Source organism: Mesoplodon bidens, assembly GCF_964165515.1.
Source record: "Mesoplodon bidens genome assembly, chromosome: 2".
In the NCBI taxonomy this organism is placed as follows: Eukaryota; Metazoa; Chordata; class Mammalia; order Artiodactyla; family Ziphiidae; genus Mesoplodon; species Mesoplodon bidens.
In genome coordinates this window covers 182,994,301-183,013,853 of record NC_138177.1, presented here as the reverse complement: position 1 = coordinate 183,013,853, position 19,553 = coordinate 182,994,301, and the positions used below count along the sequence as shown (strand labels likewise).

The window sequence follows — 19,553 nt, the reverse complement described above, 5'->3', positions numbered from 1 at the left end:
AAGGACACTAGACAGGAACTCAAAGCCATATGGGAAAAAAAAATCTCAATGAAGGTAAATATATGGACAATCATAAAAGCTAATATTATTGAAACAGTGGCTTGTTACTGCTCTTTTTGTTGTCTACATGATTTAAAACACTAATACATATAAAGGAAAAAAACAAATTATTAGTGTAAAAGCTACTACAACTTTGGTTTGTAACTCCATATCTTGTTTTCTACATAATTTAAGAGAACAACACATTGAAAAGCATTATTATTTTATGTTTTGGGCACACAATGTATAAAGATGTAATACTGTGGCATCAACAACCGAAAGGGTGGGAGATGGTGCTACAAATGAACAGAGTTTTTGTATGTTATTGAAATTAAGGTGGTACAAATTCAAATTAGTGTTATAACTTCTGGATGCTAAATGTAGTCCCCATAACCACAAAGAACTGAGCTATAGAATATACATAAAAGGAAATGAGAAAGGACTTTAAACATTTCACTTCAAAGAAAATCAACCAAATGCAAAAGAAAACAGTAATGCAGGGACCCAAAAAAAAAAAAAAAACTGTAAAGCACATAGAAATAAATAACACAATGACAGAAGTAAGTCCTTCCTTATCAGAAATTACTTTAAATGTAAATGGATTAAACTCTCCAATCAAAAGACAGAGACTGGCAGAATGGATAAAAACACATGATCCAACTATACATTGTCTATAAGAGACCCACCTGAGAACCAAAGACACATACAGGCTGGAAGTGAAATGAATATCAACAGAGTAAAAAGGGAAACCCCAGAATGGGAGAAAATATTTGCAAATCGTATATCTGATAAAGGATTGATATGCAAAATATACAGAAAACTCCACAACCCAATAAAAAACTGGCAAAAATCCTAGACATTTCTCCAGATAAGACACACAAATGGCCAACAAGCATATGAAAAGATGGTCAACATCACTAATCGCTAGGTAAATGTAAATCAAAAGTACAATGAGATACTACTTCACACCCATTATGATGGCTCCTATCCAAAAAATAGAAAGCAATGAGCATTGGCAAAGACGTGGACTGTTGGTGGGAATGTAAAATGGTGTAGCCACTGTAGACAACAGAATGGTGCCTCCTCAAAAGTTAAAAATAGAATTACCATATGATCCAGTAATTCCACTTTTGGGTATATACACAAAAAGTATTGAAGGCAGGTCTCAAAGAGATACTTGTACACCCATGGTCACAGTAGCATTGTTCTCAATAGCCAAAACATGGAAGCAACCCAAGTGTGGCCTATCCATGCAATGGAATATTCTTCAGCCTTAAGAAGGAAGGAAATTCTACGATATGCTACAACATGGATGAACCTTGAAGACTTATACTAAGTGAAATAAGTCAGTCACAAAAGGACAAATATTGTATGATTCTACTTACATGTGGTACTTAGAATAGTCAAAATCATAAAGACAGAAAGTAGAATCATGGTTCCCAGGGGCTAGCAGGAGGGGAGAATGGGGAGTTTGTTTAATGGGCACAGAGCTTCAGTTTTACAAGATGAAAAGAGTTATGGGGATGGATGGTGGTGATGGTTGTACAACAATGTGAATGTACTTAATACCACTGACTGTACACTTTAAAATGGTTAAGATGGTAAATTTTATGTGTATTTTCCCACAAGAAAAAAAGGCATTAAAAAAAAAAAAGTAAGTCAGAATACCACTGAATTGGACACTTTAAAAATCATATTAGGGTATCTGAATTTCTCCTCAATGAAAAAATATTTTTTTTAAAAAAGACAAATTAAAAAAAAATTTTTTTAAGTGAGTTGCTATCTTTCCTAAAACCATAAGGGAAACCCAACATTCAGGACAAAATAGAAGACTCTGCACCAATTCCCTCTTCTTTAGCAACCTCCACCTAAGCAGACAGTCGGAAACTCAGCAGGTCCTGCCCGCTCGGGGGTAACTCTGATGGTGACAGCCTCAAGCTGCAGCACAGCGAGATGTATGGCTACAATGTGCATACAGCTGCAAGGTGACTCAATCAGGACACGGACCTGGCTCCAGGGTCCAAGGCGGGGTTATTTTGAAAGCTCTCCAGAGAACCCTCAAGACATCAGTATTTCCAAGTTCTAGAAAGTTTAAATTTATGTAATTTTCAGAGCAAATCCAGGCATGATACCTATGTTAAGCACTCAAATCTCTGTTATATGAACTTGTTTTGTTCAAAGAATACTAGCAAATATATAAATAAATTAGAGTTTTACCTCCCAGAGATGTGGGAGAGGGTTATTTTGCTATGTTACTCCCCAGAAAAGAGCTCGTTTGACCCCTCGTAGCCCCGTGGCGATCTGCACTTATTCTGACATAAAAACGCAGCAAAGGACACTGGGTCTGGTTATTTTTACAGCTACCTTCTTTCCAAGTCACTCTTATGTTCTAGGCAGTCTGCTTTATCAGCTTTATTCAAACAGCAAACATTTCTGGAGGCCACACTTGCAAAGCTCGTGGCATTTCCAAACAGACCATCTGCTGTGGGTGCACTGTCCCCATGGACTCAAGTTTCTAGAAGATACGTTGTCTGGATCAGAAGAACAGTTAATCCAAAGACAAATCACAAAGGCTTTAGTCGTTCTGGCTAACAGATTACAAACAAGGGGTGTGTCTTCTCAAAACTTTTTTTAGTTTGTGTCTAATGACTACCAAAATATTCAGGGCCAAAAAAATCCTCTGAGACTCAGGTGACTGGGTATAAACTGGAGGCACTATTAGCCCAGATGGCCTCTTGCTGATCTAGATAAACACTTGAAAGTGAACAGTCTCACAAAGGTCTATTTCTGATTAAGGAAAATACTTAAAACATACACCCAGGCAGGCTGGGTGACTGATGATACCGAGAACTTTGTTTTAGTTTTTGAGGTGTGACGATGGTATTGCAGGGAAGTTTTACCCCCATCTTTTGGAAAGATCTACTGCACTGTCCATAGAGGAAATGACACGGGGTCTAGGATTTGCTCTAAAATAATCTGGGAGGAATGGGGACAGGAAAGAAAGGCAGAGACAAGGCCGGCCAGGAGCTGATAACTTCTGAGGCTGGCGATGGGTACATTCATTGGGTTTATCATACGCTTCTATCTTTATATTTGAAATTCTCTATAATTAGAAAGGTCTTAAAGAAAAGAATGTACATGCCGAAATGTTTACAGTAATCAAAACAGATGCAATTATGACTGGAATTTGCTTCAAAATGAACCAAAACGGGCTGTGCAAGAGGGTATGCACAAAACAAGACTGTCCACAAAGTGGATAACCGCTGAAGCTCCTTGGGGCTTATTTTACTATCCGGTCTGCTTTTGTTTACACTTGGCATGTCCATCATATAGAGTTTTTTAAAAGGAAAGAAAAGGGAGAAAGGAATTTGAAGGCTGAATGCACCCGAAGACACGCTCCATAATGGACTGCAAAGGGAAGCAGGAGCATGCCAGCTGCGACCCGTCCCTCCAAGGCCGAGCCCTGACCTTGCAAGAGGCCCTGTGGGCCGCGTCCCCTCCTGGGACACTCCTCGGGGAAGGAGCAAGAGCCCATGTCGACAGCATCAGGCTTGTTTTCTCCTGTGCATCTAAGTCTGGTTGTGGTGGGAGTGCCTGATTCGGCTTTCACCCCTGGAATGCTAACCCATCCTCACTGTTCCATGCAGCAAGCAATTTGTGTGGAAAATCATTTCAGACACAGGAACATTTCCTCTCCAGATTACACTGAAGAAAGTACACTTGATGACAGTAAAACGGAATCCAATATTCCATGTTAAGATAAACCTCCACATCAAAAAGAACTGATGAGCTATTTCAAGCCACATTCCAAGAGCTCCACAAGCAACAGCGCGTGGCGGATCCACCTGTCAGCGGGTAAGCATTTCAGTGAAGAGTTAAAAAATAACAATCAAGTGTCGGGTAAGACATAAAGGTTTCAGGACACAGGCTTTATAATCACAAGCGAACTGTAATTAACGTTCTCGAGGGGACACAATCGAAATGTAAATGAGTGGAGAGCCAGGCCCTCTGTTCCTCAGGGGCTCCCTCTGTACCGACCCCCTGCCTACGCCCCGTGGCAGCACGAGGGATGCTGCACCTGAGCTGGCCAACTTCCCCCCAGGATGGGAAAGCCCCAGAAGCCCCTCCCTCCTGGTAAAGCTCCACCCCAGGCCCACAGTGCCTGCCCCGGGCAGACAAGCATATCTGCATACAGTTGCATTTTAGCTGAAATTTCTGGTAACAAAGAAAGAAAAGCAGAGCTGGGAACAAGAGCTTTGTGAGAACAACGGGCATCATTCATTCGGCTATACTCAGAATACCTGCCTCTGGGTCTGTTCACCTGGTTAGGACTCTGAATTACATGACGAGGTACGGACATCAGAGAGGTCAGTTCACTGCTACCAGAGGAGATCAGGAACTAACACAGCAGCTGCACTGACACCCCATTCTCCTTCCAAAGGCCCCCCAAGACGGCTCTCAGCCCCCTGCTCTTGCCTCAGCTGCACGGTGATGCAGGCAGACTGACCACCACAGAAGGTGTCTTGTTGGCCTTTTTTTATTTTTAATTTACTTGTTAAATTGGTATTTGCTTTTTCAAACAAAAATTTGAATCTTAAGAATAGCATGACTTGGGTTTTCCAAAAAATCTGCATCAACAATGTAAATGATGCCTCTTTGTTACATTTCTTCCAACTGAATCCTATAAATTCTTACTCTTGGTTCTGATGTGGGCACATACAAAGTCCACTCTAAGAAAACATCCATTTCTTGTGCAGATTCAAGCTTTACTACACTTAGTATCATTTGAAAAAGGCATTAAAAGGGTCTCATTTTTTCAAAATAATTATTGATTCAATAATTATGAATTAATGATATTATGATGCATGATGCCTATGGAACTGTTTATACCATTTGCCAGCAGAATGTATGTACTATTACCGTAAAGATGGGAAATGATTAGAAAAAAGCTATCACTTGGAACAAGTGTTTTCTAGAATCCTATTCCACGCTTGTTTTCCATATTGTTAATAATAATTACACTGCTTTTAATGGAAGAAAAATTAATGGTGACTATGCTTATTCTGCACGCACGGAGCCCAACGCCAGGCGGCTCGCGAAACAAGCTGATGGTTCTTACGTTGCCGTCCGCTCCCGAAGGGCTGCTAAACACGTACTCCAGCTGAAAGACGATGGTGAACGCGGGGTGACAGACCATCTCAGGGAGCTGGAGGCGGCTTCTCAAGACCAGAGTGTGGTTTCCAGATCTGGGCCGAGAACACACAGAGGGGGCATGTCAGGCAGTGCTCCTGCTGCCCGGCACGCCACCCCACCATCAGCTCGGGCGCTGTGGTACCGGGCGCTGCTGCTACAGTCTGGTACAGTGAGTCCCCCAAGCAACGGCACTGAGCTCTTCTGGGTGTTTGGCCATCAAGGTAATTTCCCAAACCAGAGCCTTTCTTAGGTGCCGCAATCAACACTTTCCCAAACGGCCAGCACTGGTATCAGGAGGATGGAAGGTCTCCAGAGAGGTGTCCCCTCCAAGGCCAGCTTCCATCCAGCTTCACATATGGAACCCCTAGGCGATGTCTCTGATTGTGATTTGAGAAGCACAGGACTGAACAGAGCGGCAGAACTTACTGCCCTCTGGTTCTGTGTCATGTGAGAAAGGGAGCACAGGGCGCATCTGGAGGAAAGCATGCCAGGGCTCCACAGCTGGAAGCATCTGTAATGCTAACTCCAAAACCCGGCGGGGCACAAAAACCAGGATCTTTCCAACCTCACAACACTGAGGTCTGCTCCTGATGGGGACGACTAAGCAAGAGGGATCAAAGGCACCGGGGAGGAACCCAGGTGGGTGAGCGCACACCTCGCGTGTAAGAACAACTGCCTTTCACTCCGATCCCTGGTCAGGTGCCCACCCGCACCTCCTAACGCCACGCGGGCCGCGACCTGGGACCCCGGGGGAAATACCTGGCCTTCGAAGAGGCGCCAACTTTCCGGCTGAAGCTGGCAGAGCGCGTCAAGGCCACCTCCAGCTCAGGCACCAGCACCACCACCTGTGGCCTCTGCACGAAGCCCAGCCCGTTGTGCACGCCCACGCACAGGCGCCGCTCCAAGATCTCCAGGGCACCACTGTCCAGCGGGCTGCCCGCCTGGGAAAAGCACACATGGCACAGAATAAGGTCGGTGCAGGGGGGGAGGAAGCTCACCAGAAAAGCTCCCAGCAGAGAGCCCCAGCAGACAGAAGAAACTAGAACAGAGGTTTCAGACATTCCAGACCAGATGGAGCTTAGTGAAGCACCATCCAATCAGAGCAGACTGGCCTTAGGGCGTTTTCTAGGTATTCTGGGGACTTCTTACGTAGCATCATCTTGTAGAGCAATACATCCCTTAGATGCCTGAATCAGCTAACTCTCGCTCCAGGTTTCCAGGATTGAGCTACAATTCTCAAGACGCAGCAAACCAACAACCAGGGGCCCTAGCACCTCCAACAGTGAGAGGAAGTGAGCTCCAAGTGGGCTCCAAGAAGTGAGAGGTCCCGGAGTCAAGGGCAGGCGCTGACCGAGGCTGAACACAGCGAGCTTCAACACCTCTGCCCTCCCCCAGCTCAGACACCTGAGACTTGGGGCAGACAGGGCCGCAGGAAGAGTGGGCATATTGAGGCAGTAAGTCTGCCCCAAAGTGATCCCTGGATATTAAAGTGTTTTCATCTTAACAAACAAAACGTACAGGCGCCCTAACAAATGAGCAAGGATAATCCTCCAGGCTATTATTGTTTATTAAATTATGTGATTGTTGCAAAATGATCCCTGCATTTTCAAGTTTTCTTCATTGCCCATTAATCATGCTGAACAGACGTAAATTCAGCCCATTAGTCTCTGAGTAATGAAAATAAAACAAAGGTGATAACGGAGTATCTGCCGGTTGGATGAGAACAAAAATACAAAGAGAGTAAAAACACATAATAAAGTGATCTTTATGGGAACATATAAAATTCAACAATGATGCTCTTAAACGTCTTTCTACCCTCAGACAATCTTTTCTGAGCAATAAGAAAACAGCAGGAACTAAGCCAAGAAAATGTATGATGCTATTTCAGTCCTCTCCTCTGCTTCGTGTTTCTGTTTCACATGAGACTACATCACGTGGAACAACATTTTCAAGAACGGGTAGAGAGCAAAAGAAAAGACCACCTTATCCGTGTGTGTACACACATTCGTGTGTGTGTGTGTGTGTGTGTCAGTAATTTGCTAACTTCACAGACGACGAGGATGGGCACCCACTGACTGCATCATTCATTCTCACAAATACATGTTAAAGACCTACTATGTGCCGACTGTTTTAGGCACATCAGGTACAGTGGTAAAGCAAACCAAGTCCCTGTCCTCCTGGTGCAAATACTCCAGAGAGGGACCGACAATCCACCCATAAACAGTAAGGAAACCAGGTGCTCTCCGAGAGGGCCAAGCACCCAGAGAAATGAAGCAGGGTGATGCGCCAGAGAGCGCGCCTGGCGGGGAGGTAGGGGGACGCTGCCTGCAGCTCGGGCAGGGTGGCCCCTCAGGGCAACAGGTCTGAACTGAGACACGAAAACTGAGAGGGGTCATGCACGGATCCAGACGAAGAACATGCAGGAAAGTGGGCCATGTGTTCAAAGGCCCACGGTGGGGACGAGGCATCACAGTGCGGAGTCTGCAGGACGGCGTCACACAGGCAAAACCGAGCAGCGTTAGGGGGAGCACCGCTCACAGTAAACTGATTCGATGGGGCAAAGTGGTTGAGATCCTTATTCGTCTCCTGGGAAATATCCTCAAAATGTCCCTTGTAAATGTGGATTATTTTACAGGTTTTCCTATGCTCATTTGGTGATTTAATTTACTTTTAAATGAGGACTAATTAAGTTACATCGAGGTGAATGCTAATTAATGTCTCAGGATAATAGCACCCTCATCAATATCAAAGTTAAGACAATGAACTAGTGGGACACCCCTGGTGGTCCAGTGGTTAAGACTCTGCTCTTCCAGTGCAGGGGGGGCCTGAGTTCGATCCCTGGTCGGGGAACTAAGATCCCACACCCCACATGCCACGTGACCCAGCCAAAGAATAAAAATTTTAAAAACATTTTTAAAAATAAAGACAATGGGCTAGTGTCCCTCTTCAGCCACAAAGAGATGAAAGACAGGACCACAGGTGTCACCAGGGGCTGGACCACCCACCTGGGGGCTTGAGAGGCCCGGAGCTCCCCAGATCCACCTGCCGTTTCCACCTGCACTGTTCAGACTAACTTCCCCGACCCAAGACTGTACCTCCCGGAAATGATCGCTGATCACAAGTTCCAGAAGCTCCTCCTCAAACTTCTCCAGGGAGGGATACATCGTGAAGAACAAATCGTCCAGGTACCACGTGAGAGATTTCTGAAGGCGAGGCTTCCGGAGGGTGTCCCCTGCACAACGAGAGGCTCAGAGGGATGACCCGCAGAAACAAAACCACCGGAGGGTCCTCTCACCCACGGGTGGTCCAGGCTGCAGGCCAAGCAGAGAGAAGGCGGCATGGGCATCGCTCAGAGAGGACTCACAGCCAGAGCCCACCTCAGTCCAAGCCCAGACACCAAACAGATCAAACAAGTGCAAATTTCATTTTCAGTCCAAATTCTTCCCCAAACCGTCTCCAGGAACAAATCCCCTAATCCGGCCATCCAGGGTACACAGACAGCCTGAGGCAGGGTGACATCTGTCCCCTGAACTCGGCTTCCCTTTATCATGACTTCCTATCCAGCAAGGGCACAGCCCACTACGTCATTTCTCGTTTCACTAGGTTTACCCTGAACCATGTGGAAACATGCAGGCATAGGCGTGAGCATGGCACAGCAACGAGCAGAAACTCAGGCTGGACTGGCACCACGAGGGAAGTGCCACCCCGATCAAGAGGCACCCCTGGACCATGAGCTCCGCGAGGACAGAAGGGGACGGTGCGGCCCCTGCATCCAGCCCAGCACCCGCACCAAGCAGGTACATGGAAACCCGGCCGCAGCCACGAAAGGGGAGCATCACATCCATTTGGAGAGGATTCTCCATGGGCTCTGGAGCAAAGGTGACATAGGAGGAAGAAGGGAAAGCCAGTTGCTCCCCAGCAAACACACCCCCAGGGTTCTGCCCCTTACGTCCCCATCAGTGTCATCTTTCTGGTTTGGGTCCTGTCTGTCTCTTCCTAAATTTTTATGATTATTTAAATATTTACATGCAAGGTCTTCGATTTTGAAAGCCAATTCTAAACTTTAAAAAAAATTGACGTAAGACTCAATGCTGAGCGGTGGAGTCAAGGTGCCGTACTAGGAGGATGCAAATTCACGTCTCCTCACAACTAGGGCACCTCCCAGGCACGGGTGGGGGACCACAGACACCTAGGGGACAGGAGGAACCCCCAGTGACCGGTTGTTTCAATTACAGTTTTATTTTTCCTAATATATTTTTTATCTTTCTAACTTTATTTTGTATTTTATTCTTTGATATTGTACTGCTCCTTTTTTTCTTTCTTTCTTTTTTTTTTTTTTTACCATGCCATGAAGCTTGCGGAATCTTGGTTCCCAGGCCGGAGGTCAGGCCCGAGCTCCTGTAGTGGGAGTTACGAGTCCAAACCGCTGGACTAACACAGAACATCAAACCCCAGGGAATATCAGTTGGAGTGAGGCCTCACGGAGGTCCTCATCTCAGCACCAAGACCCGGCTCTATTCAACTGCCTGCAAACTCCAGTGCTGGACATCTCAGGCCAAACAACCAGTAAGACAGGAATACAGCCCAACCATCAAAAAAGAAAAAAAAATGAAAGGACAAAAAAAATATGTTACAGACGAAGGAGCAAGGTTAAAACCTACACGACCAAATAAATGAAGATGAAATAGGCAACCTACCTGAAAAAGAATTCAGAGCAGTGATAGTAAAGGTGATCCAAAATCTCGGAAACAGAATGGAGAAAATACATGAAACATTTAACAAGGATCTAGAAGAATTAAAGAGCAGGCAAACAGTGATGAACAACACAATAACTGAAATTAAAAATACTCTAGAAGGAATCAAGAGCAGATTAACTGAGGCAGAAGAATGGATACGTCAGCGGGAAGATAAAGTGGTGCAAATTACTGCCACAGAGCAGAATAAAGAAAAAAGAATGAAAAGAATTGAGGACAGTCTCAGAAACTTCTGTGACAACATTAAATGGATCAACATTCCAATTATAGGGGTCCCAAAAGAAGAAGAGAAAAAGAAAGGGTCTCAGAAAATATTTCAAGAGATTATAATGGAAAACTTCCCTAACATGGGAAAGAAACTAGTCAATCAAGTCCAGGAAGCACAGAGAGTACCATACAGGATATACCGAGAGAAACACACAAGACACACAGTAATCAAACTGACAAAAATTAAAGACAAAGAAAAATTATTAAAAGCAACAAGAGAAAAATAACATACAAGGGAACTCCCATAAGGTTAACAGCTGATTTCTCAGCAGAAACTCTGCAAGCCAGAAGGGAGTGGCATGATATATTTAAAGTGATGAAAGGAAAGAACCTAAAACCAAGAATACTCTAACTAGCTAGGATCTCATTCAGATTCGACAGAGAAATCAAAAGCTTTACAGACAAGCAAAAGCTAAGAGAATTCAGCACCACCAAACCAGCTCTACAACAAACGCTAAAGGAACTTCTCTAAGTGGGAAACACAAAAGAAGAAAAGGACCAACAAAAACAAGCCCAAACCAATTAAGGTAATGGTAATAGGAACATACATATTGATAATTACCTTAAATGTAACTGGATTAAATGCTCCAACCAAAAGACACAGACTGGCTGAATGGATACAAAAACAAGATCCATACATATGTTATCTACAAGAGACCCACTTCAGACCTAGGGACACATACAGACTGAAAGTGAGGGGATGGAAAAAGATATTCCATGCGAATGGAAACCAAAAGAAAGCTGGAGTAGCAAGTCTCATATAAGACAAAATAGACTTTAAAATAAAGACTACTGGGCTTCCCTGGTGGCGCAGTGGTTGAGAGTCCGCCTGCTGATGCAGGGGACATGGGTTCGTGCCCCGGTCCAGGAAGATCCCACATGCCGCGGAGCGGCTGGGCCCGTGAGCCATGGCCGCTGGGCCTGTGTGTCCGGAGCCTGTGCTCCGCAACAGGAGAGGCCACAACAGTAAGAGGCCCGCATACCACAAAAATAAATAAATAAATAAAGACTATTAAAAGAGACAAAGAAGGACACTACATAATGATCAAGGGATCAATCCAAGAAAAAGATGTAACAATTGTAAATATTTATGCACCCAACATAGGAGCACATCAATACATAAGCCAAAATGCTAACAGCTATAAAAGAGGAAATCGACAGTAACACAATCATAGTAGGGGACTTTAACAACCCACTTTCACCAATGGACAGATCATCCAAAATGAAAATAAATAAGAAAACACTAGCTTTAAATGACACATTAAACAAGATGGACTTAATTGATATTTATAGGACATTCCATCCAAAAGCAACAGAATACACTTTCTTCTCAATTGCTCATGGAACATTCTCCAGGATACGCCATATCTTGGGTCACAAATCAAGCCTTGGTAAATTTAAGAAAATTGAAATTGTATCAAGTATCTTTTCTGACCACAATGCTATGAGACTAGGTATCAATCACAGAGAAAAAAATGTAAAAAATACAAACACATGGAGGCTAAACAATACACTACTAAATAACCAAGAGATCACTGAAGACATCAAAGAGAAAATCAAAAAATACCTAGAAACAAATGTCAATGAAAACACGAAGACCCAAAACCTGTGGGATGCAGCAAAAGCAGTTCAAGAGGGAAGTTTATAGCAATACAATCCTACCTCAGGAAACAAGAAAAATCTCAAATAAACAACCTAACCTTACACCTAAAACAATTAAGGAAAGAAGAACAGAAAAACCCCAAAGTTAGCAAAAGGAAAGAAATCATAAAGATCAGATCAGAAATAAATGAAAAAGAAATGAAGGAAACAATAGCAAAGATCAATAAAACTAAAAGCTGGTTCTTTGAGAAGAAAAACAAAATTGATAAACCATTAGCCAGACTCATCCAAGAAAAAAAGGGAGAAGACTCAAATCAACAGAAATAGAAATGAAAAAGGAGAAGTAACAACTGAAACTGAAGAAATACAAAGGATCATGAGAGATTACTACAAGCAACTATATGCCAATAAAGTGGACAACCTGGAAGAAATGGACAAATTCTTAGAAAAACATAACCTTCCAAGACTGAACCACGAAATATTAGAAAATATAAACAGACCAATCACAAGTAATGAAATTGAAACTGTGATTAAAAATCTTCCAACAGGGCTTCCCTGGTGGCGCAGTGGTTGAGAATCTGCCTGCTAATGCAGGGGACACGGGTTCGAGCCCTGGTCTGGGAGGATCCCACATGCCGCGGAGCAACTAGGCCCGTGAGCCACGACTACTGAGCCTGCGCGTCTGGAGCCTGTGCTCCGCAACAAGAGGACGCGATAGTGAGAGGCCCGCGCACCGCGATGAAGAGTGGCCCCCGCTTGCCACAACTAGAGAAAGCCCTCACACAGAAATGAAGACGCAACACAGCAAAAATAAATTAATTAATTAATAAAAACTCCTACCCCCAACATCTTCTTAAAAAAAAAAAAAAAAAAAAAAAAAAAAAAAAAAAAAATCTTCCAACAAACAAAAGCCCAGGATCAGATGGCTTCACAGGAGAATTCTATCAAACATTTAGAGAAGAGCTAACACTCATCCTTTGCAAACTCTTCCAAAATACAGCAGAGGCAGGAACACTCCTAAACTCATTCTACGAGGCCACCATCACCCTGATACCAAATCCAGACAAAGATGTCACAAAAAAAGAAAACTACAGGCCAATATCTCTTATGAATATAGATGCAAAAATCCTCAACAAAATACTAGCAAACAGAATCCAACAGCACATTAAAGGATCATACACCACGGTCAAGTGGGGTTTACCCCAGGGATGCAAGGATTGTTCAATATATATAAATCAATGAATGTGATACACCATATTAACATATTGAAGGATAAAAACCATATGATAATCTCAATATTTGCAGAAAAAGCTTTTGACAAAATTCAACACCGATTTATGGTTAAAAACTCCAGAAAGTAGGCAGAGGGAACCTACCTCAACATAATAAAGTCCATATATGACAAACCCACAGCCAACATGGTTTACAATGGTGAAAAACTGAAACCATTTCCTCTAAGATCAGGAACAAGGCAAGGTTGCCCACCCTCACCACTATTATTCAACATAGTTTTGGAAGTTTTAGCCATAGCAGACAGAGGAAAAAAAGAAATAAATGGAATCCAAATCGGAAAAGAAGTAAAACTGTCACTGTTTGCAGATGACATGATACTATACATAGAAAATCCTAAAGGTACCACCAGAAAACTACTAGAGCTAATCAATGAATCTGACAGAGTAGCAGGATACAAAATTAATGCACAGAAATCTCTTGTATTCCTATACACTAATGAAGAAAAATCTGAAAGAGAAATTAAGGAAACACTTCCATTTACCATTGCAACAAAAAGAATAAAATACCTAGGAATAAACTTACCTAAGGAGACAAAAGACCTGTATGCAAAAAACTATAAGACACTGCTGAAAGAATTTAAAGATGATACAAACAGATGGAGAGATATACCATGTTCTTAGATTGGAAAAATCAACATTGTGAAAATGACTATACTACCCAAAGCAATCTAGAGATGCAATGCAATCCCTATCAAACTACCAACGGCATTTTTCACAGAACTAGAACAAAAAATTTCACAATTTGTATAGAAACACAAAAGACCCCAAATAGCCAAAGCAATCTTGAGAAAGAAAACTGGAGCTGGAGTAATCAGGCTCCTGCACTTCATACTATATTACAAAGCTACAGTAGTCAAGACAGTGTGGTACTGGCACAGAAACAGAAATATAGATCAATGGAACAGGACAGAAAGCCTAAAGATAAACCCACGCACATATGGTCACCTTATCTTTGATAAAAGAGGCAAGAATATACAATGGAGAAAAGACAGCTTCATCAATAAGTGGTGCTGGGAAAACGGGACAGCTACATGTAAAAGAATGAAATTAGAACACTCCCTAACACCATACAAAAAAATAAACTCAAAATGGATTAAAGACCTAAATGTAAGGCCAGACACTATAAAACTTTTAGAGGAAAACATAGGCAGAACACTCTATGACATAAATCACAGCAAGATCCTTTTTGACCCACCTCCTAGAGAAATGGAAATAAAAACAAAAATAAACAAATGGGACCTAATGAAACTTAAAAGCTTTTGCACAGCCAAGGAAACCATAAACAAGACCAAAAGACAACCCTCAGAATGGGAGAAAATATTTGCAAATGAAGCAACTGACAAAGGATTAATCTCCAAAATTTACAAGCAGCTCATGCAGTTCAATATCAAAAAAACAACCCAATCCAAAAATGGGCAGAAGACCTAAACAGACATTTCTCCAAAGAAGATATGCAGATTGCCAACAAACAAATGAAAAGATGCTCAACATCACTAATCATTAGAGAAATGCACATCAAAACTACAATGAGGTATCACCTCACACCCATCAGAATGGCCATCATCAAGAAATCTAAAAACAATAAATGCTGGAGAGGGTGTGGAGAAAAGGGAACCCTCTTGCACTGTTGGTGGGAATGTAAATTGATACAGCCACTATGGAGAACAGTATGGAGGTTCCTTAAAAAACTAAAAATAGAACTACCATACGACCCAGCAATCCCACTACTGGGCATATACCCTGAGAAAACCATAATTCAAAAAGAGTCATGTACCACAATGTTCATTGCAGCACTATTTACAATAGCCAGGGCGTGGAAGCAACCTCAGTGTCCACTGACAGATGAATGGATAAAGAAGATGTGGCACATATATACAATGGAATATTACTCAGCCATAAAAAGAAACGAAACTGAGCTATTTGTAATGAGGTGGATAGACCTAGAGTCTGTCATACAGAGTGAAGTAAGTCAGAAAGAGAAAGACAAATACCGTATGCTAACACATATATATGGAATCTAAAAAAAAAAAATGGTTCTAATGAACCTAGGGGCAGGACAGGAAAAAAGACACAGACGTAGAGAATGGACTTGAGGACACAGGGAGGGGGAAGGGTAAGCTGGGACGAAGTGAGAGAGTGGCATGGACATGTATACACTACCAAATGTAAAATAGATAGTGGGAAGCAGCCGCATAGCACAGGGAGATCAGCTCCGTGCTTTGTGACCACCTAGAGGGGTGGGATAGGGAGGGTGGAAGGGAGATGCAAGTGGGAGGGGATATGGGGACATACGTATGCATATAGCTGATTCACTTTGCTATACAGCAGAAACTAACACAACATTGTAAAGCAATTATACTGCAATAAAGATGTTAAAAAAAAAAAGACTCAATGCTGATGAAACTGTGGTGAAAGGAACCTTCTACCTTGCTGAAAGGTTATAAATCAGTACAGCTAAGAGGCAATTTTCTCTAACTTTGTGTGTGTCAACAGCCTTAAAAATGTCCATATCCACCTTCTGCCCCAGTAATGCCACTTTTGAATCTATTTAGCAATATATCAAAGATGGAAGCAATCCCTGGTGGCACAGTGGTAGAGAGTCCGCCTGCCGATGCAGGGGACACGGGTTCATGTCCCGGTCCGGGAAGATCCCACATGCCGCGGAGCGGCTGGGCCCGTGAGCCATGGCCGCTGAGCTTGCGCGTCCGGAACCTGTGCTCCACAACGGGAGAGGCCACAACAGTGAGAGGCCCGTGTACCGCAAAAAAAAAAAAAAAAAAAAAAAGATGGAAGCAAGCTTTATTTGCAGGAATACTCATTAGAACATTATTTATAACAGTCAAAAATAAGAAACCACCAGATGTTCAATAATAGGAGAATTTAAATAATCTATGGTTCATTCAGATAAAATGAGAAAAAAATCATATTCTCTAAGATTATTTAATAATCAAAAAGTAATCATGATATTGTAGGTGAAAAAAACAACATATAAAACTGTGTATTATTAGCCCATTTGATGACAATTTTATTTAAAATATATGCATTTACATGTATACATGTATATCATTTTTTTAATTTTTTTTTTTGCGGTACGCGGGCCTCTCACTGTTGTGTCCTGTCCCGTTGCGGAGCACAGGCTCTGGACGCGCAGGCTCAGTGGCCATGGCTCACGGGCCCAGCCGCTCTGCGACATGTGGGATCTTCCCGGACCGGGGCACGAACCTGTGACCCCTGCATCGGCAGGCGGACTCTCAACCACTGCGCCACCAGGGAAGCCCCACATGTAGATCATTTTTTTGGAGTAGTTGCTCTGTTCTTGTTTTTCTTTTTTTTTATTGTAGTATGATTGATATATAATGTTTCAGGTGTACAGCAAAGTGACTCAGATATATATAGATATATAGAGATATATAGAGAGATATAGATATATTCTTTTTCAGATTCTTTTCCATTATAGATAATTACAAGATATTGAATATAGTTCCCTGTGCTATACAGTAGGTCCTTGTTGTTTATTTTATATATAGTATTGTGTATACGTCAATCCCAAATTCCCAATGTATCCCTCCCCCGCTTTGCCCTTTGGTAACCATAAGTTCGTTTTCGAAGTCTGTGAGTCCATTTCTGTTTTGCAAATAAGTTCCTTTGTATATTTTTTCAGATTCCACAGATAACTGATATCATATGATATTTGTCTTTCTCTGACTTCACTTAGTATAATAATCTCTAGGTCCGTCCATGTTGCTGCACATGACATTATTTCATTCTTTTCTATGGCTGAGTAATATTCCATTGTATATATGTGCCACATCTTCTTTATCCACTCCCCTGTCAATGAACATTTAGGTTGCTTCCATGTCTTGGCTATTGTAAATAGTGCTGCTATGAACATTGGGGTGCATGTATCTTTTCGAAATAGAGTTTCCATCTTTTCTGGATACATGCCCAGTAGTAGGATTGCAGGATCATACAGTAACTGTATTTTTAGTTTTTTAAGGAACCTCCATACTGTCCTCCACAATGGCTGTATCAATTTACATTCCCACCAACAGTGTAGGATGGTTCCCTTTTCTCCACACCCTCTCCAGCATTTATTATTTATAGACTTTTTTTTTTTTTTTTTTTTTTGCGGTACACGGGCCCCTCACTGCCGTGGCCTCTCCCACTGCGGAGCACAGGCTCCGGACGCCCAGGCCCAGTGGCCATGGCTCACGGGCCCAGCCGCTCTGCGGCATGTGGGACCCTCCCAGACGGGGCACGAACCCGTGTCCCCTGCATCAGCAGGCGGACTCCCAACCACTGCGCCACCAGGGAAGCCCTTTATAGACTTTTTGATGGTGAGCTATGCATGTATATCTGTAGACAGTAATCACAGATTATTTTATTTCCCTCTTTGAGGCTTTCTGTACCTTCCCTATCACAAATACGTGCTAGGTTTGACTGATACTTCTGAGAAAGTTTATGTGTTCCTTTCATCATTTTTTAATTGTTTAAAGCAGGTCAGTTGATGAATCAGACCGAATTAAAAGTGCAGGTGTCATTATTCACAGTAGCCAAAAAGTGGAAACAACTCAGTATCCATCCACAGATGGACCGACATACAAAATGAGGTCCCCATCCACACAACAGAATATGGTTCAACCTTAAAAAAGGAAGGAAATTCTGGCATATGTTACAACATGCATGAGCATTGTAGACATTATGCTGCGTGAGATAAGCCAGTCACAGAAAGACAAGTTCTGGATAATTCCATTTATATGAGGTACTTAAATTAGTCAGATTCTGAGATGGAAAGGAGAATGGAGGCTGCCAGGGGCTGGGGGGCGGGGGATGGGGAGTTAGTGCTTCACTGCTGCAGAGTCTTGTTCTGCACGAGGAAAGCGTCCTGGGCGGGGGGGGGGGGGGGGGGGCTGCTCAAGGATATGAACGTTCTTAACGCTACTGAACTGCACGTTGAAAAACAGTTAAAAGAGGGCTTCCCTGGTGGCGCAGTGGCTGAGAGTCCGCCTGCCGATGCAGGGGACACGGGTTCATGCCCCGGTCGGGGAGGATCCCACATGCCACGGAGCGGCTGGGCCCGTGAGCCGTGACCGCTGAGCCTGCGCGTCCAGAGCCTGTGCTCCGCAATGGGAGAGGCCACGACAGTGAAAGGCCCGCGTACCGTGCAAGAAAAACAAAAAAAAAACAGTTAAAAGAGTACATTTTATGACACGTCTATTTTACCACGATATTTTTTAAGTGCATAAATATATAAACTGCAACCTTTCATGAAATGGTCAAGCGAGTGTCCAAAGCACATCCTGAACTGGGAGCCTCCGTTGGGGGCGGGGCGGGGGGGGGGGCAGGGTAGGGCGAAGGGTCCACCCCCTGCAGCAAGGCGCGGGAACCCGGGGCCTCCGCTGACAGGAAGCGGTACAGATTGTCCCTGCAGGATTTCAGGGAGCGATGCTGGCGGGACCCAGAGCAGGAGGTGAGTGTGCAGAGACGGAGCAGAGGGAAGTGGGAGGGACGCGTGAAGGACGCTTGTCACCCCCTTAGTTTTGCAGACTCCATATTATTTGCATTCTGCAAGTTAATTCATGTGTCTGCAATCCTCCTCCAGAGATTTCAGCATTTTTAACACAAGACCGCTGCCTTTTTCCGTGACCCTGAGCTGCATGACCCTGCTCACTGCTTTAAAGCACGGACAGGCTCGTTTGCTGGTTACGAAACAATCCCCCTCCTCTTGATCGCAGTTAAACTCTTGGCCAAAACAGGGGTTCAGACTCAAGTGGTCCAGGGCTCTGTGGGCAGTCACCGGCGGGGGGTGAGGGGAGGTCCAGGTAAGGCGGCCACGCCCCTCCCCCAGAGGGAGGTGGCCGCGGCCCCTGAGATCCCTGTACTCCTGGTGAGACCCCCTTACCTCCCCCCACCCCACACTCAGGACCCACACACACGCTCTCGGCCTTGACGCTGCCAGGACCCTCTCACCCTGCCCCCGACCTGGGCTTCCATCACTCAGCCCAGGGAGCCGGGACCCCCTGGACACCCCATTCTCTCATCTCTGGGGCAGAGAGCAGCCTGGGGGCGCCCACTGAACACACAGGGAAGGACACACGGGCTACACCCGGCACCCTCTCCCCAGCCGTCCCGTGCTGAGCAGCAAAATCGCCCGACCCCAAAGGGACACCCCGACATGTTACCTGCTCACCTTCCCCCCACGTCAAGTCCTGCTTCCAGAGAAGCGTGAGTGTGAAATGAGTGCCCTCCCCCGGAGGCTGCTCCCGCAGAGGGTCTGCGTGGCCACCAATCCAGAGGTCACTCCACGGTCAACAAGCACTGGAACAGAGAGAACAGCCACCAGCCAGACCCCCGTCTGCAGGCTGCCACAGGAACAGAAGGAAAACCCAGAACCAATGCCTTTCCA

The 19,553-nt window shown here is 44.0% G+C and overlaps 1 protein-coding gene across 5 annotated transcripts in view; it reads right to left on the bottom strand.

Moving 5' to 3' along the window:
• Positions 1-19,553, bottom strand: part of NPHP4 (nephrocystin 4) — a 136,157-nt gene that overhangs the window by 89,770 nt on the left and 26,834 nt on the right. For all 5 annotated transcript variants that reach the window (XM_081223486.1, XM_081223484.1, XM_081223485.1 and 2 more), the window contains exons 8-10: positions 8,328-8,464; positions 5,992-6,173; positions 5,159-5,285 (exon numbers count right to left, since the gene is read on the bottom strand). In XM_081223486.1, coding sequence (XP_081079612.1) covers positions 5,159-5,285; positions 5,992-6,173; positions 8,328-8,464 — 446 coding nt within the window. The remainder of the gene's footprint in view (positions 1-5,158; positions 5,286-5,991; positions 6,174-8,327; positions 8,465-19,553) is intronic.